Source organism: Mytilus edulis, chromosome 3, assembly GCF_963676685.1.
Source record: "Mytilus edulis chromosome 3, xbMytEdul2.2, whole genome shotgun sequence".
In the NCBI taxonomy this organism is placed as follows: Eukaryota; Metazoa; Mollusca; class Bivalvia; order Mytilida; family Mytilidae; genus Mytilus; species Mytilus edulis.
In genome coordinates, this window is record NC_092346.1 from 23,912,561 (window position 1) to 23,938,610 (window position 26,050).

The following is a 26,050-nucleotide window of genomic DNA, read 5'->3' on the forward strand; positions in this document are numbered from 1 at the left end:
AACTGGCTTACTTTCAACTGGTTATCAACCCGAATCGCTATAAGATCATATATAAGCTCACCTGTGTCGAGGGGTCGTGTGAGGTTCATGTATTGTCTTGTTGTCCGCAATTACAAAAAGATCTTTTCTGAAATTACTTGAACAAATGTTACCAAATGATTTTTCAAGAGTGAATCTAGGAAAAACAATATTCATCAACAAATATGACCACTGTCTGTAAAAATATATTCGAGTTTTTAGTTACAGCCGATTCCATTGAGTATGTAGGCAAATGTAATATCTTTGGTTAGCTTGCTTGTTAGCTAAACCGTGAATTCATTGTTAGGTAAGGTATACTACCCTCCTTTCGAAGTAGCCTGGTCCTACATACAGAAAGATGTGTCCTTTGTCGGACTAGTCTACTCGTAAAGTTTACATAACCTAACAATGACTTTTCTGTTCAGCAAGCAAGATAACCAAAGATATTCCCTTTGTCTACACACTCATTGAAATCGGCTTTAATATTGCAAAAGTTCAAGCAATTAGGGCAAAACCTACCGAGTAAAAAAAATCAAAAGGCCAATGTCTATCTACCTTGCACATTTCAAAAAATTCAGATCAGATAACGAAACTGGGTCCAGCAACATTTATAAGCAATTTAAGATTTTGACCCTCACAGTTTCCATTCACCACAAATATTTCGTTACAACGAATCATTTTAAATACAAAAATACCAGTTGCAGCCTTTTGTTTATCTATTAATATATGTATACGGATAAAGCTATGAAAGGCAGCAGGGTCACCAGGGTGAGAAGTCCATGTCATCTGAAATAAATGCTAAGCATAGATCTAGAAAGCGACAGATAATCATGACATTAAAAAAATCTCTTATTTTCGACTTTTTTCGAACAAATTGACACATAAAATGAATTATATAGTATTGTGGAATTTTTAACTTGTGTTCAATTCATTGGTTACACCTTTTACTAGGATAACAATCATGTCGAGTATGAGCTGGGAAAAATATTTCAGAAAAGAAGATGGAAATGTGAAAGTTTCCGTGTGTCAGGTACAACAGCATACGAACAGCTAACATGCCTCGTCAGGGTGGAAGCTAAAAAGTCAACGAAAATTTGATTTAAAGCCTTTATTCGTTCCAACAATGTTATTGAGATTTTGTTGAGGATTCATTTTAACCATCTACGACAACAAGATTTTTTTTTTAGAATTTACAGCTCTTCTATAAATATATGCGGAGCGGTAACAAACATGTCTATGCGGCATATGCTTTGATCATTGTTGAAGCATCAATGTAAGGGGCATTTAATATCTTAATAAAACTATTCTTATTTTAGATACTATATATTGTTATCTGATATTGGATGAAAGATGTTGCCCTTTTATGTAATTATGTAATACAAGTTACGATCATTTGAAAACACATATTAAACAGCCAAATGGATGCACAAGAGCTAAAATATAGGAGTCATAGATCCTATTGACAACAATTATCTGCCCAATTTTATTGATTTTGTAACATTTGTTTCAAATATGACCAACTTCTTATCCAAAATCACCAGCACCGTGTCAGGACTCACCAACACAATGACAGGACCCACCAGCACAGTATCAGGACATGAATAAATTGAGAAAATGCTAAATTTTAATAAATTGCAATGATTTTTCACAAAATAGTTTTGTCGTGTGGATTACGGTATAGAAAGCGGACTCTATGAGCATTTTTGTTTTATTTTTTCAGTTCTAGATTTTCTAAAAATGAGCATTTTTGTGTTGCGTATACCGAAACAGTTTAGAGGGTCAACTTTTTAATGGTTTACATATGAACCCATAAGAAACAAAATTGAAAAGTCTCAACTGTTTTCTTCCATTTTTTATGAGCGAAAACGTCAAAAATCATCATTTTCGTCTTTGTTTACATTTTTTCATTGATCACCAGCACCCGTCAGGACCGAATCACCAGCACAGAACGTTCTCTCGCAGGACAACCATAATAAAATGTAGCTGGTTTTTTTTCTAAAATAGTTTTATCAATGAAATGAATAGCATCTGGTGTTGAGCTATTTTTGTTAGCTCGGAGTTTAGCGCTATAAAATTGAACATATATATAAGTGTCCATATAACATATTTCACTATATATATGTTAGAATAGGTTTGATCAAAGTTTCAAAAAGGTTGCAAGACACTCTCACAGGAAATTGTCCAAAGCCTGACAAGTATGAGTTTTAATAGCAAATAAAACTTTTCTTGCCTTTTTTGCAAGATCTGATCTACAACTAGTTAGACTGCCATTAGATGCATTCAAAACTAGGCCGTTTTATAAATTATAAAGAAACAGAGGTCCAACTCACTCAGGCAAAGTTGACCCCTTATATGGGTTTTTCTATTTTTAATGTCTCTTTTGGCCATACACCTTTTCAATGGTTTCGGTTCTTGTATATACTTGGCTTTCAAATCAGGTGAATCAGTGTCCATTAACAAAACTTGCAAATATTGGGGATTATAGGAAGTGGAAATTTTAAACAACTAGTAGAACGACAACATTCAAATGAAGACTTCTCTTATTAAACATATTTCAAATTAACTGGTTTGGACATTTTTCTCCAGAACCAAGGACCATTTGATACAAAATCAACACACTGTGAACTAGTTACTTAAATTTACGACAATTAGGACTTTTTTCGTTCGATATTGTCATTTTTTCTTCTCTTGAATGGTTATGTTCTTTCGACACCATCTTATAGTGTGAACATACCAAAAATATCACTATGTCCGTGTCTGTATTGGTCTTTTGAATTTCAATGTCAGAACGTAATCTATGCAATACTGGGAAATAATAGTCTTAGAAATACATGTATATTAATTTGGTGAATTCAAACCGATGAACCGAATATCATCTGCACAAAATTCAAAGAGCTCAAGGATTTCTGATGTTATATATTTACTTGTTTATGTCTGATACAGTAAAGTTTGTTAATATGCAAGTTAAAAATACATGTATAATCGGTCGTTCAGTCTAAATTGTCTTCGTCTGAATTACAGGGCCACAATGATGACGTAAAGTCAACGTCTTGAAATCCACTGATACTAGAATCTTCAGACATACAGTCATCGTTTATTGGCATGCTTTTCGCATCTTTTGGCCAGTTCACTACTGTTGCTGGAATTTCACCTTTGTTTTTTGAGAAAAGTAAATATGTTGTACTATCTATTGAACTTTCAGAAACATCAAATGCATTTGTATAATTGGAATTGTTATTTCTTGTTTGAGAGACGTTGGCGGATTTTTTTCGTTTTTCTCTTTTTCTGAAAACAGGTGATAATGGTGGTGTTTTACACGTAGAAACCGTCGGGAGCCCCAGTGTAGCTTTAGACGCGTTATTTGAACAATATTTATTCTTTAATTTTATAGTAATGTCATTTGGATCTAATTTTCCATAAGTCATGTGTTCCATAACAATCAATGACGCACCAAGAGTATCTTCGTAAGTTAACAATGCAGAATTGCCACCTTCTATTTTTTCATTATCATGGACATGTGTCTCTTGGATCGGTGAAGAGCTCACTCGAATTGATGGTAAATCGTTCTTCGCTGACAAGGACACTTGCATTGATAGAGAATTTTGATGCTGTGTCGGAGAACTTGTACAATCTTGTATTGAATGTTGTTGTTTTGGTTGCTGGTTTTCCTGTCTCGCAGATGGGTTCTGCTGAATAGATAATGAGTTTGCTCGCATATTCAATTGTTCAAAAGCGTCCGTCTTACATACAGTAGATTGTGTTTTCACATTGAAATAAGCTGTAATTTGTCTTAAACATCTTGAAAGATCTTCATGCATGTATTCAATTGCATTTTTACACACGTCCTGCATACCGTAATTTATATTATCAAATATGAAATTAGAATCAATGTTCAAATAGTTTGGCGTTCGGGAAATGGGCGGTAATGGCAGTGATATTGGACTACATCGTTGATCAGTTCCATGAGCAGAGCACGATGACAGTGATCTTTCCCGATTCGCATGTTCGGGGACAGTCAAATTTGGTGTGCGTATAAATAACACGGGTATATTGGTTAATTTCACTTGTTGAATTAAAGCGAATGTGTTGCTTTGTGCCAGACTTGATTCAGACAATAAGAATAAGCATGCATCAACGTTTGGTATCTCGCTAAGTATATCATTCTTTGCATCACAACTTTGAACTGAAAAATAATGACTCAATTGACTTAATAAATCGCCACATGTGCCGTTGTCACTTTCAAACGTTCGTTTACCAAGTATAAGTAGTCTTGGGGTGATTGTATAACTTCTTCTAGTGTATGCTTCTGATGTTACTGTTATCGTGGGTACAACTTCGTTAGAATTCTTCGTTGTTTCAAAATCATTAAACAATCGATCCGTCTTGGACTGAGTTTGAATTTTGTAAGTTCTTAGATAATTAAAGAAATTCTCTAAAACTTTATTTTTTAATAAGTCAGAGTGAATCTGCAAAAGTTCCACTAGCGTTTCTATTGTATCTTTATTATCTCGGATCCATTTTAAAGCACTTCTGTAACTTGGGTAGTTACTGCGTCTTGGTTGATTAAGAGAACTATATTCCTGTACTAGTCTATCACGAGACATGCCACCGTGTCTTTGACCTGGAACACGGAAGTGGTTTAGTGCGTGTTTACTGGAAGAAAAAAGTACGGTAATTACCACATTTAATTTAATGAATATGTGATTGAATTTCAACGTCTGACAAAAGGATCTGGTATTTCGTGGATCTCTTGTGGCAAAGAACCAATAATGATAACCATTTTTTGCGTTATTTATTTATCTTTTTCCTTTCAAAGAGTCTATAAAAATAGCTGTGCTAATATATAAAGTGTTATCGGTAGACCAAGTTAGACCAGTGAGTCGAGAACGTTAGAAAAATAACTCTTCTTGTGATTAAAGAAAACTGAGAAGTCAATAGCCTAGTATGTATATAGGTATCCATACCGATTTATTAACAGATATTTTGAACCCACAATATTCAATATGCATATTTTAAAATTATGTATTAATCGGGTGTTTGAAATTGAAGTGCTTACTCATATTGTTTTACACTTATATTTTTTTCGAAATAAATGGATAAGAACTTTGTACAAATTTTATTCTAAAAACTTTTATTGGCATGTTGGAAGTGAAAACGATCTTGGTTTAGTTGAAAGCAGATAATTTCTTCATTAAATCAGAGACATATAATACAATTTTATTATATTTTTTCTGAAAATATTACGTATTCTAATTTATAATTTTTCCTTTTTTTTGTTTAGTGAATTCCGTTTAATCGTATAAGTTTGTGATTTTCAAATAGTTTGGCCTCCAGCATCACCGAAGAGACATCTATAGTACAGCAAAATGTGTACCGTTTATGTTATTTTTTTCTAGATTCGTAGAAAAATTAAAACTTGCCACAAAAAATAGACACCGGATGTTTGACATCTAGATATCTTTTAGTTTGTTGGGTTGATATCTTATAGAATTATAGTCTCTTTTTTTTAATAAAGACATATATTACATTAGAATCAAGTGTAAATAATCGCTTCTTAATCGCGCTCTCTTGTTGCGATGAACTAGACTGACATTAAATACATATGTTATAGTATATACTTAATTGGTATAACTTCTCAGTCCCTTTAATTGCGTTTTATATCGTGAGGAACGCGTCTTCATTGTCATAAATCCGGCATATTGATAGGCGCATTGCATTGTGAGAATACGCCGCTGCGCTACAGAGCCATCGCTTAATGTTTTATTGTGATGCAATGCATAGACTTAAACATAAACCCAATGTGTCTAAACGTTCATAAAATCGGCTAGCTGCGTAACCGTCCTTATGTCCTTATGATTTTTTTTTTACTATTTGCTATTTTCCCAATCTACTATAGATAAATATGTTTTAACTAAACTAAACTTTGATGTTGTGTTGCTTTTTTATTGGCGTGTATTGATAACGGTGTAAGCCTGAAAAATAAAGGCCAAATATTGAAGTTGACAATTTAATCTATAAAGATATATCGATCAAACCTAAAAACCGAAATAAATCTCCTTTCGTGAATTTCTGAGTATTTTTAATTAACATATGTGAAAAAAAAATCTGTTATGTAAATTCAATTAATTCAAATACCTTACCTTTTGCTTGCAAAGGATTTGATTTTCAGGTCGTGAGATCTATTTTCCATTACTTTAGTAGTAGATATTTTTTCACATTTACCTGTATTAGTAATTGATTTTGCAAACGATCTGTTGTCATAGAAACAGTTTGGATGACACACATTTTGATAGAGATGTGACAATGAAGATCTGCATATGCTATAACATACATTAAAGGAAGTTAATGGTCGGTAATTAGCGATTCCAGAAATCAATAATGTGTATGTAAACAGAAAGATAAAAGTGGAAGAATATACAATCTAATTAATATAACAAGTTTCATATTGTTATGTTTTGTCATCTGTTTGTTTATCAAATAAGAGAAATAGCAGACACATATCTGAAATAACAAATCCAGACACTCTAAGAAAATGGAAAGACAATTGATGCAGTTGCAAGTCTTTGAAGTCTTCGTTTATGTTAAGGCGAAGAGATGTCTTTTTATTGCGTTGTTGGTTTGATGTCTCGTAAATAGTGGAAATATGTAGGCATGTGTTACATATAACAACTAGTATAAGTGTGAATCTTTGACGATCAAACTATTACGACTTCAGTTAATATGGTATAATTGTGTTACTATGGCAACCTCTGTTAAGACATCTGTTATCAATAGCTCAGTCTGACTATCTAGGAATTTTTTCAACTTATGTCATACAAATTTCCAAATTTGGAGTTTGACTGTATTTACTGTAAAGACACCCGGTCACATAATTTAATAACTTTACTTTGTTGACATTTTGCAATCATTGTCATACTGACTCAATACTCAAGTAAAATGTTTTTTAAGACAACAACAAAAAAGGCTTTCTTTCATATATATCTTAACGTGCAAAATTACCCCCCCCCCCCCCAAAAAAAAAATCAACTTTACCGTGACTCAGTGAGTGTGGGGTTGTATATTTACTGAACGATTTGTATGTTGTATTTTGTTGTTCTTTAAAAATTAATAAAACATTGAGAACTAGAAGATAGTTTTCATAGACGTTCACTTTAAACCAAAAGAAGTTTAATGAATTATCTATAATTCTTTTACGCGACATGATCGTGACATTAAACAAAGGAAAGGGCTTCATGGATAAATTGAAGTTGAACAATAATATGAGACTATAACCTAAAGAGTTGCTAGACTGAAATAAACAAATTATACACAAGTCAGAGTTTTTACCATTTTGACATATTGTTTTTAAATGTTAACAACGACGACCGTAAGAGCATACGATACAGTTTTGATTCCATATTGAAATTTTGATGAACATTTGCATATAGGCTATTTTTTGCCTGATTAAATCAAATATGTAATAAAAAAAAATGTATACCTTCATGTATTACTTTTTGAGTAAAATAAGGTCCAAATTTTATATTCGGATTTGTGGACGTATTTATCCTTTCGACAGAAATACATAACCTTTTAGTTTTAAAGGATAAACACAAGCTGTTTTTTGTTAAATCATTTGTAAATTCTGTTTTATATAAATGTCCTTTAATTTTGTGCAATTTGTTTTTCAAATAACTCATATTTATTAAATGTTCACGAATGTAGAAAAAAACGTCTACTTTGGCTGCATATTTATCAAATTTAAAAAAAAATGCACTATTTACGTTTACATGAAAATTGGCACACATAATCTTCTTACGTAATCAAACCAAATGGCATTTTAAAAAAGAGGCGTCCAAGAACTCGTTTACAAGTTAGATAAGATTGAATGATAAAAATCAGTCGAAAACTAAATCTTTTCTCGATAAGTCATAGTTTGACGTCTCGAAAATAACAATTTACGTTAGCAACGTCATCCCCCCCCCCCCCCCCCCCCCCCCTGGTAACTGTATCGTTTGCCCTTAGCTGATTGATGGTTGGTTGTTTAAGTATTGCTTTTAATTATATACTATGTAACAAAATTGTTGATAGAACATAAAAAACAAGATATAGTAAGATTGCCACTGTGAAAAAACTCTACACAAGAGACCAAATGACACATAGATAACAATTAAACTATAGGTAACATTACGGCGTTCAACAATGAACAAAACCCATATGATAGAATGTCTGTATGATTTCATTTTATTTCCTCTAGTGAAAGTCTTATCTGATAACAATAAACCTTATATTACTCTGGAAGCAGTGTCGCACCTCTACTTTCCTTTTAAAGAAAAGGTATTTAGAATACTCAGATAGAGTATGACAAAAAGAGTATGAATCAAATATAATGATATTAACGTGCTTATTAGTAATTTCTGAATTGTGGACGCTATTCTAAATATCTTTTTTAAAATAATAACACATATTATGCATCGTAACATTACCTTCATTTCAATCCTTGTTAAAAAAAAAATTGCCTTGAGAAAATGCTTCGACATTTTTACTGGATGATGCTAAATTTGAATTTGAATACCGACCAGAATCATAAACTCAGAAAGACAGCATTATGAGTTGGATACAAGGCGAAGTTTGCATCTAAACTCATATTACTGTAAACCATTAAAAAAGTTCATGCATAAAAAATCTAATCACTTGATGACGAAACGTATCAAAATACCATGGTGTAGTACTTCGCAAATTAAAAGATATGTTTGCATGATCAAATTCAGAACACTATACATGTTTTAGTACATGGTACCATTATATTTCAGTACCGTTGAGATGCAACCTCCTTGCCAACTATTACTAAAGTGGAATGTTGTATTCTCGAATGATTGTCAGACCGTAGTAATATATAACGCCTTTTTTTCACAACAACATTTTATCTTATAAAAGCTGCTTATCATCTTCCCAGTACTAATATCATCTATATCTGGATATAATCTTCGGAATAATTACCGTTTCAATGGGATCATTTAATTAGTACGCTAGAACGTACAAACAATTTCATTTTTTCCGAATACAATATAGCAATGGAATGTCACCCATGAATCAAAACTCTGCAAACTGAGAGGAGTATCTGACATTCTGGGGAGTAGGATTTTTCTAGATTGGTCTTTACATTCATCTGTTGCTACATGCATATAATGCTTATTTTTCCAGCGGCTTTTGTATACGCCTGTATTTTGTGTTGCACAATATTTATTTTCATCATATCTAAAGTTGTGCAAAACTATTTATTTTCAGTTCTAACAAGTTATTTTCAAAATCCTCACCCCCTGGTAAAATGAATTGATCGTCCCCTCATGTCATACCTTTCTTTCAAGCGAAGAACATCGGAATGGGAATCTGTATCTGTATGGGTAAAGTATGGGTATGCATGGGCTTTATTACTTAGGGGTGCGGATACCGCAAATCATGAGTCCTGAGTGCAGCTATATATATATTGCTTGAAGCTTTTGGTTGACTTGACTGCAGTCACATTGCTATATAAAAGATTGTTCCAGCTAGTCGACAGCAGTTCTGATGAAACATGAGCTTTTAAATTGGTGGTTTGATGGATCTTTACTGTTTGTGTTGATGCGGGATTTAACATCTTTCCACAATTTAGTCTTGGATTTTTTGGGGGTTTGTTTTGGCATCTTTTAGTTTTGGATAATGTAGAAGTCGGCATCAATGATACCTGACCATCAACCACCCTGTAGATAATTATTTACCTGTCATTTTTGTGATGCATCCATCATCTCTTGATTTGTAGTCATTATTGATAAAACGCGCCGCCCTTCTTTTTACAATTTATAGCTGGTCATAATTATGCAGATTGCTCCATATTTCAAAATCTAACTAGGGATTTGCATTTGTTTTCCGTCGTTCTTTTAAGCAATGTTGTAAATCAAAAAATCAAAAATGTTAAAGATAAAGAATATGTTTGTCTTGACATAAAACTGCTTATATTTCTTTTAGATATTTAAAAAATACATGATAGCCGATATAAAAGATCATTATGCCGGGGAAATACTTTACTTTACCTTTGCATTCCATCATCGCAAATCAAACTTGTGACCCTTAAGTGCCATAGCGTTATGGACGATGAACGACTCAAGGCGATTAAAAATCTTTGATCAAAGAGAAACATATAAAGTTAAGGCGTTAGACATGACAGTCTTCATCAGAAAAAAACCTTCAGCATAACTTCGGAATAACATCTCAATGTCATCCGCTGTACACTTGTCTCCTTATGGTGAAATTTTGTAATGTTAGCCTTAGCTTGTATCTTCCGATGAGTTTTATTCACTTATTTGGCTTTATTACTTTTTTTTATCTGAGCGTCACTGCTGAGTCTTATCATGTAGACGAAACGCACGTTTGGTGCATTAAATTATAAGTCTGGTAACTTTGATAACTTTTAGCATGTACTATTGTATTGTTTATTTGTAACGTATATTTCTGCGTTCTAAATGATCTAAGATATAGGAAGATGTGGTATGAGTGCAAATGAGACAACTCTCCATCCAAGTAACAATTTATAAAAGTAAATCATTATAGGTCAAGGTACGGCCTTCAACATGGAGCCTTGACTCACACCAAACAGCAGCTATAAAGGGCCTCAAAAATTACTAGTATATAACCATTAATGAAATATTTTCCATTTCAATTCAATATTTATTGGAAAGAGCACAATAGAGGCGTGATCCAAATACAGACAATAGCATTATTAAAACAACATATAAATGAAATATAGATGCATGTAACAACAAGTTGTAATTTAAGTAAATTCTATGGGTACCATAACATTCTAAGTATATTATATGAATACCATTACATTTTAAACTGATATTGATACCATACACATCCCGATTATTCAAAATTTTCATAATTTTACTTTAATAATCACACAATCACCAGGGGCGGATGCAGGAATTTTCGAAAGGGGGGGTGCTAACCTAGGGCACCCAGGGCAAAGGGGGGGGGGGTGCAAAACATATGTCCTGATACAAATGCATTGATCGGCAAAAATAAAGGGGGGGTGCGCACCCCCGGACCCCCCCCCTTGGATCCGCCACTGATCACCTATAAAAGATAAATGTGTAAATGCATAAACTACTATAAAGGATAATTATTATTTTCTGATGAAACAGTATGGTGGTTTCTCAAATTAAGAGCTTCATTAATGTACATACAATTAGATTTTAGTTCTTTTTCAGACATAGGACTTTTCAAATATATTTTAATAATTCGGATATAAATATATTAGACCATGAATTTTCTCTTTTTGTGAGAGTTTTGTCCACTTCAAAAGCAGCCTTGAGAATTTCACCAGACCTTTCACCAATATCACTGAGACGCACATAGTATTTATACACAAGTTGATAACATTTAATGCTTATGGGTAATGTGACCATTTCGCATCGAACTGCTAGATTGGAAGACTTTCCATGAACCCCAAGTATGTTTTTAAATATGGAGTTTTTTCTAAAATATTTAAGATACGGAATTAAATCCGTCATTGCGTCAAGTTTATTGATTCTACGCATCAATCAATGACGTAAACAGCAAGCACATTTTCTAACCATACGGCAATTTTTTCCTAGGACTGCTAAAAAAGAAACTGAAACAGATTAATTATGAGCCAGTTTAAAGTTACCACAAGTCGTGATGGCAGACGTGTATTTGGAGGTTTTTATTATTATCTAGCTAAATATCTTTGACTTTCAAGGCCAATGGTTTTATAATTATACACGGTTAAAAGAATTTGTGCACATATTTTCAGAAAACATTGTTTGGGCACAGGGGCTTGTTTAGTGGCCTGTGGTTTGGGTTATGCTTATGGTTAGGGACATTATTATATATTTCGATTAAATATGTTAACTTATAGACTGTGTCCATATCGGGGACTTTATATGTATAACGTAACGGTACCCAAATTGCACCGAGTACCCAAATTGCACCTATAATAATTTTAGCAAAACTAGCAGCGAAAATCTTACAAGATTTTCTAGAGACTAAACAATTTGTTTTTTTTATGATTTGATACTAAGCACATCTTTCAACATAGGTAAAACTATTTAGATATGCACAAAACGTTCACAGTATCTATCAACAGATGAAGTATTTACTGAAAAAGCAAAATGTACTGAAACGTCGCGTCATCAAAACGTCATCTTTTTAAAATGAACAAATACAATATGTTACAAGTATCCATTTAAAAAATAATGAAGAGTAAGCTTGGACTAATGTCCAATTGTTCAAAATATTTAAAGAAATTAAACAAAAGCTCTGTTATTAGACTTTTGACTATGTGAATTAAAGCATGGAAGCAATTTGGGTACTCCTCATTTCAGAATCATTGATGGTTTGGAGGTCAGTTTAGACCAATTTTTCTATGATTCCATATGGAATAAAAATCAAATTGGTGTACCTTTATAATAAAGAAAGATAGGGCTACAAAATAAACACAGAATGGACATTTTTGTTTTCATGATAAAAAAACGTAGATGAAAAAACTGTCAAAATAGGTGCAATTTGGGTACCGTCACGTTATATGTAAAAGGTATCATGAAGTGTAGTCATCCATGTAGAGTGTAAAGGGCCTTTAACTTAATTAAAGTACTCAGTAGTGAAATGTACATCTTCGCTAGCCAAGGGTTACGATCCACTCTCGCTCTCTGGAGTGGATCGTAACCCTTGGCTAGCGAAGATGTGAAATGTAGTGCCAGCGTCTATTAGAATAAAAATAATTTACCCCAGAGCTCCAGATAAGCTGCGTATTTGCGTGATCACGCAATACAAATAATTAAAAACCAATGCAATTGCCCATTGCAGGGGATAATATAGTTATCAATGTGCTGATGGATTGTCGTATGATGTAGATATAGTTCTTAAACCCAATTCATCCAAAGGAAAACCCAATTATATGCGAAAACCTTGAGTTCTTCACACTTTTATTCGTTTTCGTATGCGTTATTTACCCTGAGCTGATTACAGTCGTCTGCGTAAATCTATTTTTATAATATTTATAATTTGAAATATCCTTTCGTTCTAAAAATAGAGCGTTGTGCATCAAGTAGTGCCTGTTGGAATTTTCCGTTGCTCAAATGGTACACATGTTTATGAAAACATTTCAATCTTCTTGGCATTTATCCAATTAGCGTTTGTCATGTTGTCATATTCTTTCTGGAATTGCTCAGGATTTATCAAGTTAATGTCCGGTAAAATGAATAAAAGCATGTTTTCATCTTCTTTTTGATAGCTGAGGGAAAGTTATGATGATAACAAGACTCAGCTAGTGTTTTTAGGAAACTGTCATTCAAATGCACGGTCGTGTTTGCGTACCTTAACAATCCGATAAACCGGGGGTTATGTCGAGAACATTCAGATGTAGGTCTACATAATATTTGATATATTTTATCATGTTTATATCAAATCTATTAAAATTGAAAAAAAATCCATTTAACTGGTTAGCATTTTTGGGTATTTGATATTCGGTCCTAGACAACACTATGCTGAATAGAATGTACTCAAAGCAATGGAGGCTGGAAGTGGGACTTCTGATATAACTTTGATATTTTGTTATTTAGACCACGATGACCGATGGACAGACAATGGCAGAGGAGGTCATGGTGGTGGACAAAGATCTTTTGGAAAACGAGGTGGAAGGAAGAATTATGGGGGCTTTAATAGAGGAAGTGGTTACAACAGAGGTGGTATGTTGTCTTTAATTTTAACATTGGTGAAATTTTAATATTCCAAGAATGAAGTTTTATAAGATTTGTTACCCTTATGTACATGTATCAAGACTTCTAATTATGATTTCAAGTTTGTTTTGATTATTTGTATGCCCCACCTACGATAGTAGAGGGGCATTATGTTTTCTGGTCTGTATGTCAATTGGTCCTGCTTCAGGTTAAAGCTTTTGGTCAAGGTAGTTTTTGATGAAGTTGAAGTCCAATCAACTTGAAACTTAGGCCTTAAAAAAAAAGATATGTGTTTCCGATAACATCATTTTAAAAAATAGGGTCGGTAGGTCGGAATTCTTTTTTTTTTTTTGTTTTTTTTTTTTTTTTGACATCGTAAATGAAATCCGGAAAATTATCATGGTTTTTCCAAGTCCAGATCCGTAATTAGTTTCAAAAACCGGAAGTGTGCCATTTGCAATGTTTTTGAAGCACCTGTTGTGCAAATTTCTTGGATTTTAACCTATTTGGAATACCTTTTGACATTAATAAAATGTTTTACTGGCTTTCTATGCAAGAGGAAGCAAGAGAGAAAAAATATTATGTCATCTATCAGAAGCCTGTGTCAAAAACAGGGTCGGTTGATAAATTTTTTTTTTTTTTTTTGGAAGATCCAATAAAAAAGTTAGGGTCGGGGCTAAAAAACAGGGTCGGTCGGGTTACCGGAAACACAGGTCTTTTTTTTCTCGGCCTTAGTACACATAGATATAGGAAGATGTGGTGTGAGTGCCAATGAGACAACTCTCCATCCAAATAACAATTTAAAACACATGTTCCTTATGATATGATCTTTCTAATTTTAATGACAAATAAGAATTTTGACCCCAATTTCACGGTCTACTGAACATAGAAAATGATAGTGCGAGTGGGGCATCTGTGTACTGGGGACACATTCTTGTTTTATATTATTTTATGAAGGCACACTCATTACATTGTATTTAATTATCATCAAGATAAAAAAAGGCAAAATTGACATGAGTCAAGATCATACCAATGTCATATTTACCTATTTACATAAGAAATATGAAATTTATAAAAAAAATTATCGGTCGTCCCACTCTCTATATCACTCTGTTCAGCTCTTAATATTATTCCGTATCATGTCTTTGTGACGTCAAATACGTTGACCCGGCTTTAATAACTTTGACCCGGACATATCAGCGATGTCATAATGTTTGAACCGACGTTAATAACTTTGACCCGAACTTATCAAGTCATCTTTTGTGTGCTGGTGAAACAAAGAAAACACTTCTGAAACACGCAAATATAGCCAGATAAATCGGTTATCAGATAATCTGCATATTGAAGTAATAGTGTTATGTTGTGTTAGCAACTACTGGGTTCAGATTGAGTTGAACTTGGATCCAATAAGTAATCCACTTTCTGGTATTATTTAGTGAAAGAAAGGCAGAAGCTAATAAGAGAAACAATATTATATTTTGAAGGAAGACCAGACAGATCTAGAGGAAGAGGTAGAGGATTCAATAATGGCCCTGGACCAAGAAGTAGATTTGATGATGAAGGAGATGTAGATATGGGAGGTAACTCTGGTGGGCCATCCACATCAAGATAGTAAGTGTTTCTGTAATATATTTGAGGTTTTTACTTTTGTTTGTTTTGATTTTACTTAAAATTATGGTGACACAGCCAATGTTAATATTTCATGCATGTAAATGACAGTATCTTTTGAAGACAGTTCCCTTTATAAGCAGATAATTTGAAAAAAGTAGGATTAAATGGATTGATTTACATTGTATATACATGTATCTATATTTTATATATATATTTTTGTGAAGTGTTTTCTGCATGTTACTGCAGGAATTTAGTTGTCAGATTAAAGTATTTTTTCACATTACAGCCAATAGCATTGAGTGTATAGTAGGGAAATGTATTATATTTGGTAAGCTTGCTGGCTAGCTGAACCGTGAAGTCATTATTAGGATAGGTAAACTACCTTCTTTTGAGAGTAGACTTGTCCAACAGATAACCAATCTATCTGTCTGTAGGACTAGGCTACTCCGAAAGGAGGGTAGTATACCCTACCTAATAATTACTTCATGGTTCAGCTGGCAAGCAAGCTAACCAAAGATATTAGCTTTAGCTACACACAATTTTAATATGCACAATAAAGGCATATCATGCGCCCTTAGTGCAGCTCTTTATTAGGCATGAGTACAAAGGAAATCACCTTTGTTAAGCACTGATCTTATTTAATTTGTACAAAAAGGATAAAAAATCATAAATGTTGCATTCCTATTTATCAGCTTTGAATTTTTTTTTTATACCAAACAATGCAAGAATGATTTAAGGAAATGTGGTATATATGATTCCAATCTATCCACAAAAGTTCAAATATAGTGGACGTAAGCAGTTATAGGCAACTGTATGGCCTTTAACAAAGGGAAAAACCCATACTGCATTATCCACTATTAAAGGACCTGTCATGAAAAATGGGGAACAATTTAATTTATAAAAAAACATTTTAAGAATAACAAATATGACAGACATGAATGGAAGACAAAACTACAGGCTCAATACTTTGGACAGGCACATAAAAATTTGGCCTGGTTCAACAAGTTTGCTGGTGCCAAACCTTTAACCCAAACCTTAGACAGTGGTGTTACAGTGCAACATAAGAAATATCAAACTAATCCATTTGTACAAAATGTTCTTCTTTGTGACGGACTGGATACATAAACTCTGTGTTTGTTTATGGTAAACTTAGTTCAAACTTAACTCCAGTGTTTTACTGGGACTTTGGTGTGACAAGAATTTAGTGTTCAAAACAAAGATTAGTCATAAACAACACACCTATTGACTTTCAAAAAGGACTTACAATTTTGTATTTAAACTTCTATCAAGTGTTCTTAACCAGAACTGAGTATCAACACTGATCTTTGGGATTGTTGTTTGAATTAAACATAAAATTATATCTGCATGTCTACTTTTATTACTTTTAGTACACCTTATGGAAACAGCAGAAGAGGAGACAGGAGAAATACTTATGGTAGAGACAGAAATACACAAGCACCAAGTAAGATGGCATACTTTTCATAGACTTAAATACACAAGTAGCTAGAAGGATATACTATTTCTCTTACATAGAAATACACAATCACTAATATGTCAACACATAATTTTACTTCTTTTTTGAACTCACACCTAACGACCTCTGTGGTCTCCTCGGACTCCTGGTTACCATGTACATTTCATACCTTACAGCACATCTAAAAAATCTTTCACAGCTTAGAAGAAATTGGATATTTGTAACGCCAAACATTACTTCACAACACTTTAATCACATGGTGATGAATTAACAAATTCATTTGTTTAAAAAACAGATTTTTTTTTTATTTATGCTCTTGCGTAATAGTGAAAATAGAATAATATTAGAATATCTTAGTATATTTTGATAATTTATTCTATAATGTTTTATAGTAATTCTGATGAAGGAACTTATTTTGGTAGTACTACATTATAATTCTTCATTGATAACTTTCAAAAGTTTTTTGTGTAAATGAAATTTGAAAAAAATTTGATGTCATCTTTTAGATGCAGATAAATATAAAAAGATGGGATTACCTGTGAGAGGTTCAGACAATCAGTGGTATCGAGTACTGGTAAGTTATTTTTGTACCAATTTTGATAGGATGTGATGTTAGATCCTCATTATTATTATGGACTTTTTTTTTTAAAGTGATGACTATCTTATATTGAATTAAAGATTTTGGTGCTGAAAAAGGCCTAGTATATTTACATTACAAATTGGTCTGAATTTAAAGTTTAACTCACTATTTTTTGTGGAAAATACCATACCAAAGTGATTTGTTTGACAATTTGATTAGTAAGTTCCTCATTCATTTTCCTTGATATTGACAGGTTGATGATATAATAGATCTAGTTGAATATCTATAGTCCTTTGGACTAGACTGAAGCTGCATATTATCGTTGGCTGTAGGTGTCAATTTTAAATTATTATACCCTGCTTTGAAAAAGGGGGTTATACTGTTTTTCCTTTGTCTGTCCATCTGTCCGTCCCTTGAATATTTTTCGTTGCATTTTTCTCAGGAACTACAATGCAAGGATTTCTGAAATTTGGTTTCAGGGTTTATATAAGTCAGCTATACCGTGTGATGTGTTTTCAGATTCATCACATATGCAGATAGTATATAAACCCCGCCCAGTGAAGCGAAATAAATCTAGTAATACAGTACAAGGATTTCTGAAATTTGGTTTCAGGGTTAATATATATATGTCAACTTTACTGTGTGATGTGTTTTCAGATAATCAGTTGGCAGCTTCCTGTTTACCGAACACATGTATCATTTTACACATGATAGCCAAGTAGAAATTTTTGTCACATTTTTCTCAGGAATTACAATGCAAGGATTTCTGAAATTTTGTTTCAGGGTTAATATATGTCAGCCTTACCGTGTGATGCGTTTTTTATACGACCGCAAAATTTGAAAAATTTTTCGTCGTATATTGCTATCACGTTGGCGTCGTCGTCGTCGTCCGAATACTTTTAGTTTTCGCACTCTAACTTTAGTAAAAGTGAATGGAAATCTATGAAATTTTAACACAAGGTTTATGACCACAAAAGGAAGGTTGGTATTGATTTTGGGAGTTTTGGTCCCAACATTTTAGGAATTAGGGGCCAAAAAGGGCCCAAATAAGCATTTTCTTGGTTTTCGCACTACAACTTTAGTTTAAGTGAATAGAAATCTATGAAATTTTGACACAAGGTTTATGACCACAAAAGAACGTTTGGGATTGATTTTGGGAGTTTTGGTTTCAACAGTTTAGGAATTAGGGGCCAAAAAAGGGCCCAAATAAGCATTATTCTTGGTTTTCGCACAATAACTTTAGTTTAAGTAAATAGAAATCAATGAAATTTAAACACAATGTTAATGACTACAAAAGGAAGGTTGGTATTGATTTTGGGAGTTTAGGTCCCAACAGTTTAGGAATTGGGGGCCAAAAAGGGACCCAAATAAGCATTTTTCTTGGTTTTCGCACCATAACGTTATTATAAGTAAATAGAAATCTATGAAATTTAAACACAAGGTTTATGACCATAAAAGGAAGGTTGTTATTGATTTTGGGAGTTTTGGTCCCAACAGAATAAGGGGCCCAAAGGGTCCAAAATTAAACTTTGTTTGATTTCATCCAAATTGAATAATTGGGGTTCTTTGATATGCCGAATCTAACTGTCATGACTGTGTATGTAGATTCTTAACTTTTGTCCCGTTTTCAAATTGGTCTACATTAAGGTCCAAAGGGTCCAAAATTAAACTAAGTTTGATTTTGACAAAAAATGAATCAGTTAGGTTCTTTGATATGCTGAATCTAAAAATGAACTTAGATTCTTGATTATTGGCCCACTTTTTAAGTTGGTCCAAATCGGGTCCAAAATTATACTTTGTTTGATTTCATCAAAAATTGAATAAATGGGGTTCTTTGATATACCAAATCTAACTGTGTATGTAGATTCTTCATTTTTGGTCCTGTTTTCAAATTGATCTACACTAAAGTCCAAAGGGTCCAAAATTAAACTTAGTCTGATTTTAACAAAAATTGAAATCTTGGGGTTCTTTGATATGCTGAATCCAAAAATATACTTAGATTTTTTATTATGGGCCCAGTTTTCAAGTTGGTCCAAATCAGGATCTAAAATTATTATATTAAGTATTGTGCAATAGCAAGTCTTTTCAATTGCACAGTATTGCGCAATGGCAAGAAATATCTAATTGCACAATATTGTGAAATAGCAAAATTTTTTTTAATTAGAGTTATCTTTCTTTGTCCAGAATAGTAAGCAAGAAATATCTAATTGTAAAATATTGTGCAATAGCAAGATTTTTTTTTAATTGGAGATATCTTTCTTTGTCCAGAATCAACTTAAATCTTTGTTATATACAATATACAATGTATATTCACTTTTTACTACCAACTGATAAATTAAAATAATCTTTACCATTCAGTGATAACAAGCAGTTTTTTTACATCTTAATATTTTATGATGTATTTAAATGAGTAGTTATTGTTGCAAACTCCATTAGAAATTTTAATTGAGATTAGTTTTGGAATAAGGGAAAGGGGGATGTGATTAAAAAAATTGGGTTCAATTTTTCTCATTTGAAATTTCATAAATAAAAAAGAAAATTTCTTCAAACATTTTTTTGAGAGGATTAATATTCAACAGCATAGTGAATTGCTCTAAGAGAAAACAAAAATTTTAAGTTCATTAGAACACATTCATTCTGTGTCAGAAACCTATGCTGTGTCAACTATTTAATCACAATCCAAATTTAGATCTGAATCCAGCTTGAATGTTGTGTCCATACTTGCCCCAACCGTTCAGGGTTCAACCTCTGCGGTCGTATAAAGCTACGCCCTGTGGAGCATCTGGTTAGATTCATCACTTGACATCTTCCTGTTTACCGAACACTTACATATTTTTACACTATCAACATTATCCACTTGCAGTGGGGGGTATCATCAGTGAGCAGTAGCTTGCAGTTACACTTGTTGCTTTTGCAAACCAATCTATCTTTGAAAGCAGATGAGTTGGGATTTACATGTCCCGAACACATTATTCAAACTTTAAGCCAACCAGTCTTTGCTCTCACTCATAAATGTCGCATGTTTAGTGGAGAAGCAGCAAAACTTTCAAGTCTTTGGTTTAACCTGGGTCAGGATGCCCACTCATGAACTCCTGCATTTGAGGAGAGAACAACCACAAGACCTGTGTGGCTGTTCATAAGAAATGATTGACAATCTAATGTTATAAAATACAATAAAAATGAGAAAGAAAAAGTGACTTTGAACAGTAAGATTTAGTAGTTATATGCTTGTTCACACTATATGTTTAATAATGTTAAATACATTCTAAAACAATGAAGGTTGAAGTTATAGATATATTTCATTTTTAACAGATACCTTTTGGAAAGAAAGCAGGGAAAGATGGACTATTAAAACTACTGAATGACAATCTAGATGTGCCATTTATCCCAGTTTGTGTAAGTTGTACTTGCTACTTTTTTATCATTCGCACCAACAAATTGCAGAACATGCAAACATATATTTGTATTTGTTGTAGTTTAAAGTTTCAGGAACTCTGTTTCCACTGTAACATACCCCGTTGTTATAGTTTAACTGTAACTTACTTATTGTAACTTACCCTGTTATTGTAGTTTAAGGTTTCAGTAGCATTGTTTCCACTGTAACTTACTTATTGTAACTTACCCTGTTATTGTAGTTTAATGTTTCAAAAAACATTGTTTCCACTGTAACTTACTTATTGTAACTTACCCTGTTATTGTAGTTTAATGTTTCAGAAACATTGTTTCCACTGTAACTTACTTATTGTAACTTACCCTGTTATTGTAGTTTAATGTTTCAGAAACATTGTTTCCACTGTAACTTACTTATTGTTACTTACCCTGTTATTATAGTTTAATGTTTCAGAAACATTGTTTCCACTGTAACTTACTTATTGTAACTTACCCTGTTATTGTAGTTTAATGTTTCAGAAACATTGTTTCCTCTGTAACTTAGCAAGTTTATATAGTAATGCCTTTTCATTTAACATTTATTTGAAATCATTATTTTAATCTTTTTTGACTTATGCTGTACATAGTTAGTAGAAATAAGATGTGGTATGAGTATCAAGGTCTTTTCTATTAAACAAATGATATATTGTTTCAAACTGTGACAATGTGACTCCATGCATCATAATGAGATTACTTTTATATTTTATGGAATATACTGTTGAGGATAAAACCCTTTTAGATCTTATAAGAGAACAGATTACAATCAGTTAGGATGTCTAACAGTTAATGAGTTTCAGAGTAAAGGCTATGGAAAAAGTTAAATGCTTTTTATATTCAAATGTTGAACATTGGAATGTACATGATGTACATGTTGTATAAGTATGATAATTTTAACAAAAAGCATGATAAGGTGAATTTATATCTCAAACAAATTTCTAATACATATATATTTATTGTTACTTATGATTTTTTATATACTTATATTTTTGTTGACTTTTAGTTTCATTTTGAACAAGAGAAAGCTGTTTTTTATATCCAAGACAGAAAAGCATCAGAATCTCTAAGAGGACTTAGTAATAGACTTACAATGTCCAATGGTTTTAAAGTAAGGAACTTTGATTTTAATTTTACTTTTGATAGTCAATGAAACATTAAAGTTAAATATTGAAGTTGATTGTTCTTTTAATATTCCTAGAGAAAATCATTTATGTGAATGTTGTAAAATGTTAGTTGTTGAAGATGAATACCATTTTGTTCTTGTTTATCCAGCTTATAGATCTGTAAGAATACAATTTTTACTGCAGTGTTATTGTTTTTAGCCTAATAATCACAAACTATTGAATATACTTCAAGCAAGTCTCTAACTATCAAATTGTGTAATTAGGTAAAAGCTTCATGGAATATTCGATCTAATATAGTCTCATTACTTTATATATCATTGTATTTTACTATTGTTGTCTGCTGTCTATTCATGTTTTATATTATATTATATATGCTGTTAATATTGCCATTGCATGTCTGTGCTTTTGCAATATTGATTGATTGATTCATTCTTTGGGTGAAGGATTTCGAATGCTCAATTCCAATGCTAAACAAACATTGTTACCGTTTAACAAGTTCCATAAGAAAATGTCAACTTATGATTGCATTGAAGTATGTATTATAAACTCATTTCAACTTTTGTACATTATAGATGATTGTGATATCAAAACCAAGTGGTGCACCATCAGTATTTACTTTGGACGAGGAGGTCATAGAAAAACTCAAAGTAAGTATGAAGATACGTAAGGCAAAGTGTTAAGAATATTTATGGATTTTGATAAAACTTTGTATGCATTTAGATCAAGTTGAACTACATCTGTTAATTTTAAAAAAGCCTATATGAAGTTTAGATACAATCAATTTATGATTTGTTAACAAGGTATATAAATGTAAAGAATGCCATTATAGACATGAAAAGCGATGTGAAAAAGTTATTTTATAGCGGTTCTCTAAAAAAAATTTGGCCATGTAATAATCAATGAAAATAAGATATTATTACTGTAAGTATTTCTGTTTTAATGACTATGTAGACAGTTTATTGACTTGTAGAGTTGGTTGTTATGTTGAATTGCTATCTCATTGTCATGTATATCAAATGTCTTTAATTTACATAATTATTACAGGTGTGTATGAGTAGCAGATACGATCCAGCTACAAAGGCTCTTAACCTCAGCAATCTCTATAATGATACAAGTAAGTATAACAATATACAATCAAGCTACAAAGGCTCTTAACCTCAGCAATCTCTATAATGATACAAGTAAGTTTAACAATATACGATCCAGCTACAAAGGCTCTTAACCTCAGCAATCTCTATAATGATACAAGTAAGTTTAACAATATACAATCCAGCTACAAAGGCTCTTAACCTCAGCAATATCTATAATGATGCAAGTAAGTTTAACAATATACGATCCAGCTACAAAGGCTCTTAACCTCAGCAATCTCTATAATGATACAAGTAAGTTTAACAATAAACAATCCAGGTACAAAGGCTCTTAACCTCAGCAATCTCTATAATGATACAAGTAAGTATAACAATATACAATCCAGCTATAAAGGCTCTTAACCTCAGCAATCTCTATAATGATACAAGTAAGTTTAACAATATACGATCCAGCTACAAAGGCTCTTAACCTCAGCAATCTGTATAATGATACAAGTAAGTTTAACAATATACAATCCAGCTATAAAGGCTCTTAACCTCAGCAATCTCTATAATGATGCAAGTAAGTTTTACAATATACGATCCAGCTACAAAGGCTCTTAACCTCAGTAAACTCTATAATGATACAAGTAAGTATAGCAATATACAATCCAGCTACAAAGGCTCTTAACCTCAGCAATCTCTATAATGATGCAAGTAAGTAAACAATATATGATCCAGCTACAAAGGCTCTTAACCTCAGCAATCTCTATAATGATACAAGTAAGTTTAACAATATACGATCCAGCTACAAAGGCTCTTAACCTCAGCCATCTCTATAATGATGCCAGTAAGTATAACAATATACGATCCAGCTATAAAGGCTCTAAACCTCAGCAATCTCTATAATGATACAAGTAAGTTTTACAATATACGATCCAGCTACAAAGGCTCTTAACCTCAGTAAACTCTATAATGATACAAGTAAGTATAACAATATACAATCCAGCTACAAAGGCTCTTAACCTCAACAATCTCTATAATGATACAAGTAAGTATAACAATATACGATCAAGCTACAAAGGCTCTTAACCTCAGCAATCTCTATAATGATACAAGTAAGTTTAACAATATACGATCCAGCTACAAAGGCTCTTAACCTCAGCAATCTCTATAATGATACAAGTAAGTTTAACAATATACAATTCAGCTACAAAGGCTCTTAACCTCAGCAATCTCTATAATGATACAAGTAAGTTTAACAATATACGAAAAGGCAGGTCCCAAGTTATAGTCAGGTTCATATCATATAGAATGAAACATTTGGTGTACAGCAATAAAAAGGAACTAAAGGGTGACACAAATGGTATTTTTATAACCGAAAACCTATCACAATATAGAACAGAACTAGTAAAAAGCCTGGCCGATATGAAAACTAAAAATCAAATCAGTGCTTACTGGACTGCCGACGGTCGAATATTCGCTAAAAAATCTGAAAGCAGTAGAAAACTAATTATACAGAATTGGCAGGACGTTGGTGATCTTAGACCTCCATTTAAAAGGCCTGCTGCTTATGGCAATCATCCTGACAATCATCCTGTCAATCAGCCAGACAGTGCAAACCAGCAATCAGAAGATCATGATTGATTGGAGACAGTTACAAAAACTGATTTATTCTAGCTTTAAAAGTTGTTATCTTATCAACAAAAGTTTAAAAAATGTTTACCAATACTTCATAACCTATAGACATTGTTTGTTTGTTATATGTGGGTTTTTTGTGTGTTATTTTTTTTTTTTATGTTTGATTTAATTATTTTCATGTTTAGTTCATTTTGTTCTGTTTTGTTCTGTTTTCCACCCTGTTATATATGCTCTGATAACGGTTAATTAAGTTACACTTTATAACGGTATAGCTGATTTTCTTCTAGTTGTTCTGATAGCCAAAATACAACCAAAGTCTGTAATTCAATAAAAAAAAAAAAAATCCCCAAAATATTTTTTTTTTCTTTCCACATCATGTCAACTATATAAAGTTGGCTAAGTAGTAGAATGTTCGTACATATCGTAAGATCTTTTCAACAGTTGATAAAATTACCATCTCTCGATCACTCAAAATAAAAACAAAAAGCAGTGTAAATGTGGCATTCTAGAGTGAACGTACACATGTTCTGTTCTTCTTTCGACAACTTTGCTTATAATCATATCAGCTTAATTGTACATTTTTTATAGCTTGTAATTAAATAAATCTATTAACGAAAAATGTCGATTTCGATCAAAAGAAGTTTTCAAAAATATAATAAAAGTCAAACAGACCGCCCTTGCCTAACACAAACACGCACCAACAAAATATTATAGTAAGAAATAATTGAATACATGTAAATGTACAAATATATTCTCCGTGTATATAATTTTGTTTGTAAAAAAAGGTATCTTTTTGTTTTAATTAAACACTATTGGGGGAAAAAACAGGAGATACTGATTAAATTCTTTACAAAATAGTATCGTATTCACACACAATTGTACATAATATTTATATTTGATTTATATATATATATATACATATCATGTAAAACTGTATACTCAAGTTGCAAGTATGAAGTGTTTAATACTATTACTATATTGGTAGGTATTCGTCTTTAAACCAACTCTATGTTTGGACCTTATAGCTCATACAATTCGTCTTTCAAATATAGTGGCTAGATCACGGTTCACACTGATTTATAAAAATAGTAAAAGTTAAGAAAAATCCCATTTTATCATCCAATATGACTCCAGGTATCCTTCTGATAACCGTTTGTTTTTCCGTCACCTTTATTTTTTATTTTTCTTGTTTTATATTTACCTTCTCCCTTTTTTCTGATGATGATGTGTGCAAGTTACCATGTGAAAAATGCCGTTGGCTGTCGTTATACTTAATTTCTGTACCCCCTAAACAATATGGGAGTCAGCATTGAGGATTACAGGGCAGCCATTGGCTTATTTCATTGTACATGTAGCAAGAGGAAAAGTAGTACTTATATTAATTATAACTATTATAC

General features: G+C 32.3%; 1 protein-coding gene across 1 annotated transcript in view; it reads left to right on the forward strand.

Moving 5' to 3' along the window:
- The first annotated feature begins 11,549 nt into the window (after positions 1-11,549).
- LOC139516029 (nuclear RNA export factor 1-like) overlaps positions 11,550-26,050 on the forward strand; it is a 43,026-nt gene continuing 28,525 nt past the window's right edge. The window contains exons 1-9 of the mRNA XM_071305836.1: positions 11,550-11,712; positions 13,614-13,739; positions 15,215-15,341; positions 16,730-16,803; positions 17,322-17,389; positions 20,708-20,791; positions 21,825-21,929; positions 22,518-22,592; positions 22,990-23,059. Coding sequence (XP_071161937.1) covers positions 11,661-11,712; positions 13,614-13,739; positions 15,215-15,341; positions 16,730-16,803; positions 17,322-17,389; positions 20,708-20,791; positions 21,825-21,929; positions 22,518-22,592; positions 22,990-23,059 — 781 coding nt within the window. The 5' untranslated portion in view covers positions 11,550-11,660. The remainder of the gene's footprint in view (positions 11,713-13,613; positions 13,740-15,214; positions 15,342-16,729; positions 16,804-17,321; positions 17,390-20,707; positions 20,792-21,824; positions 21,930-22,517; positions 22,593-22,989; positions 23,060-26,050) is intronic.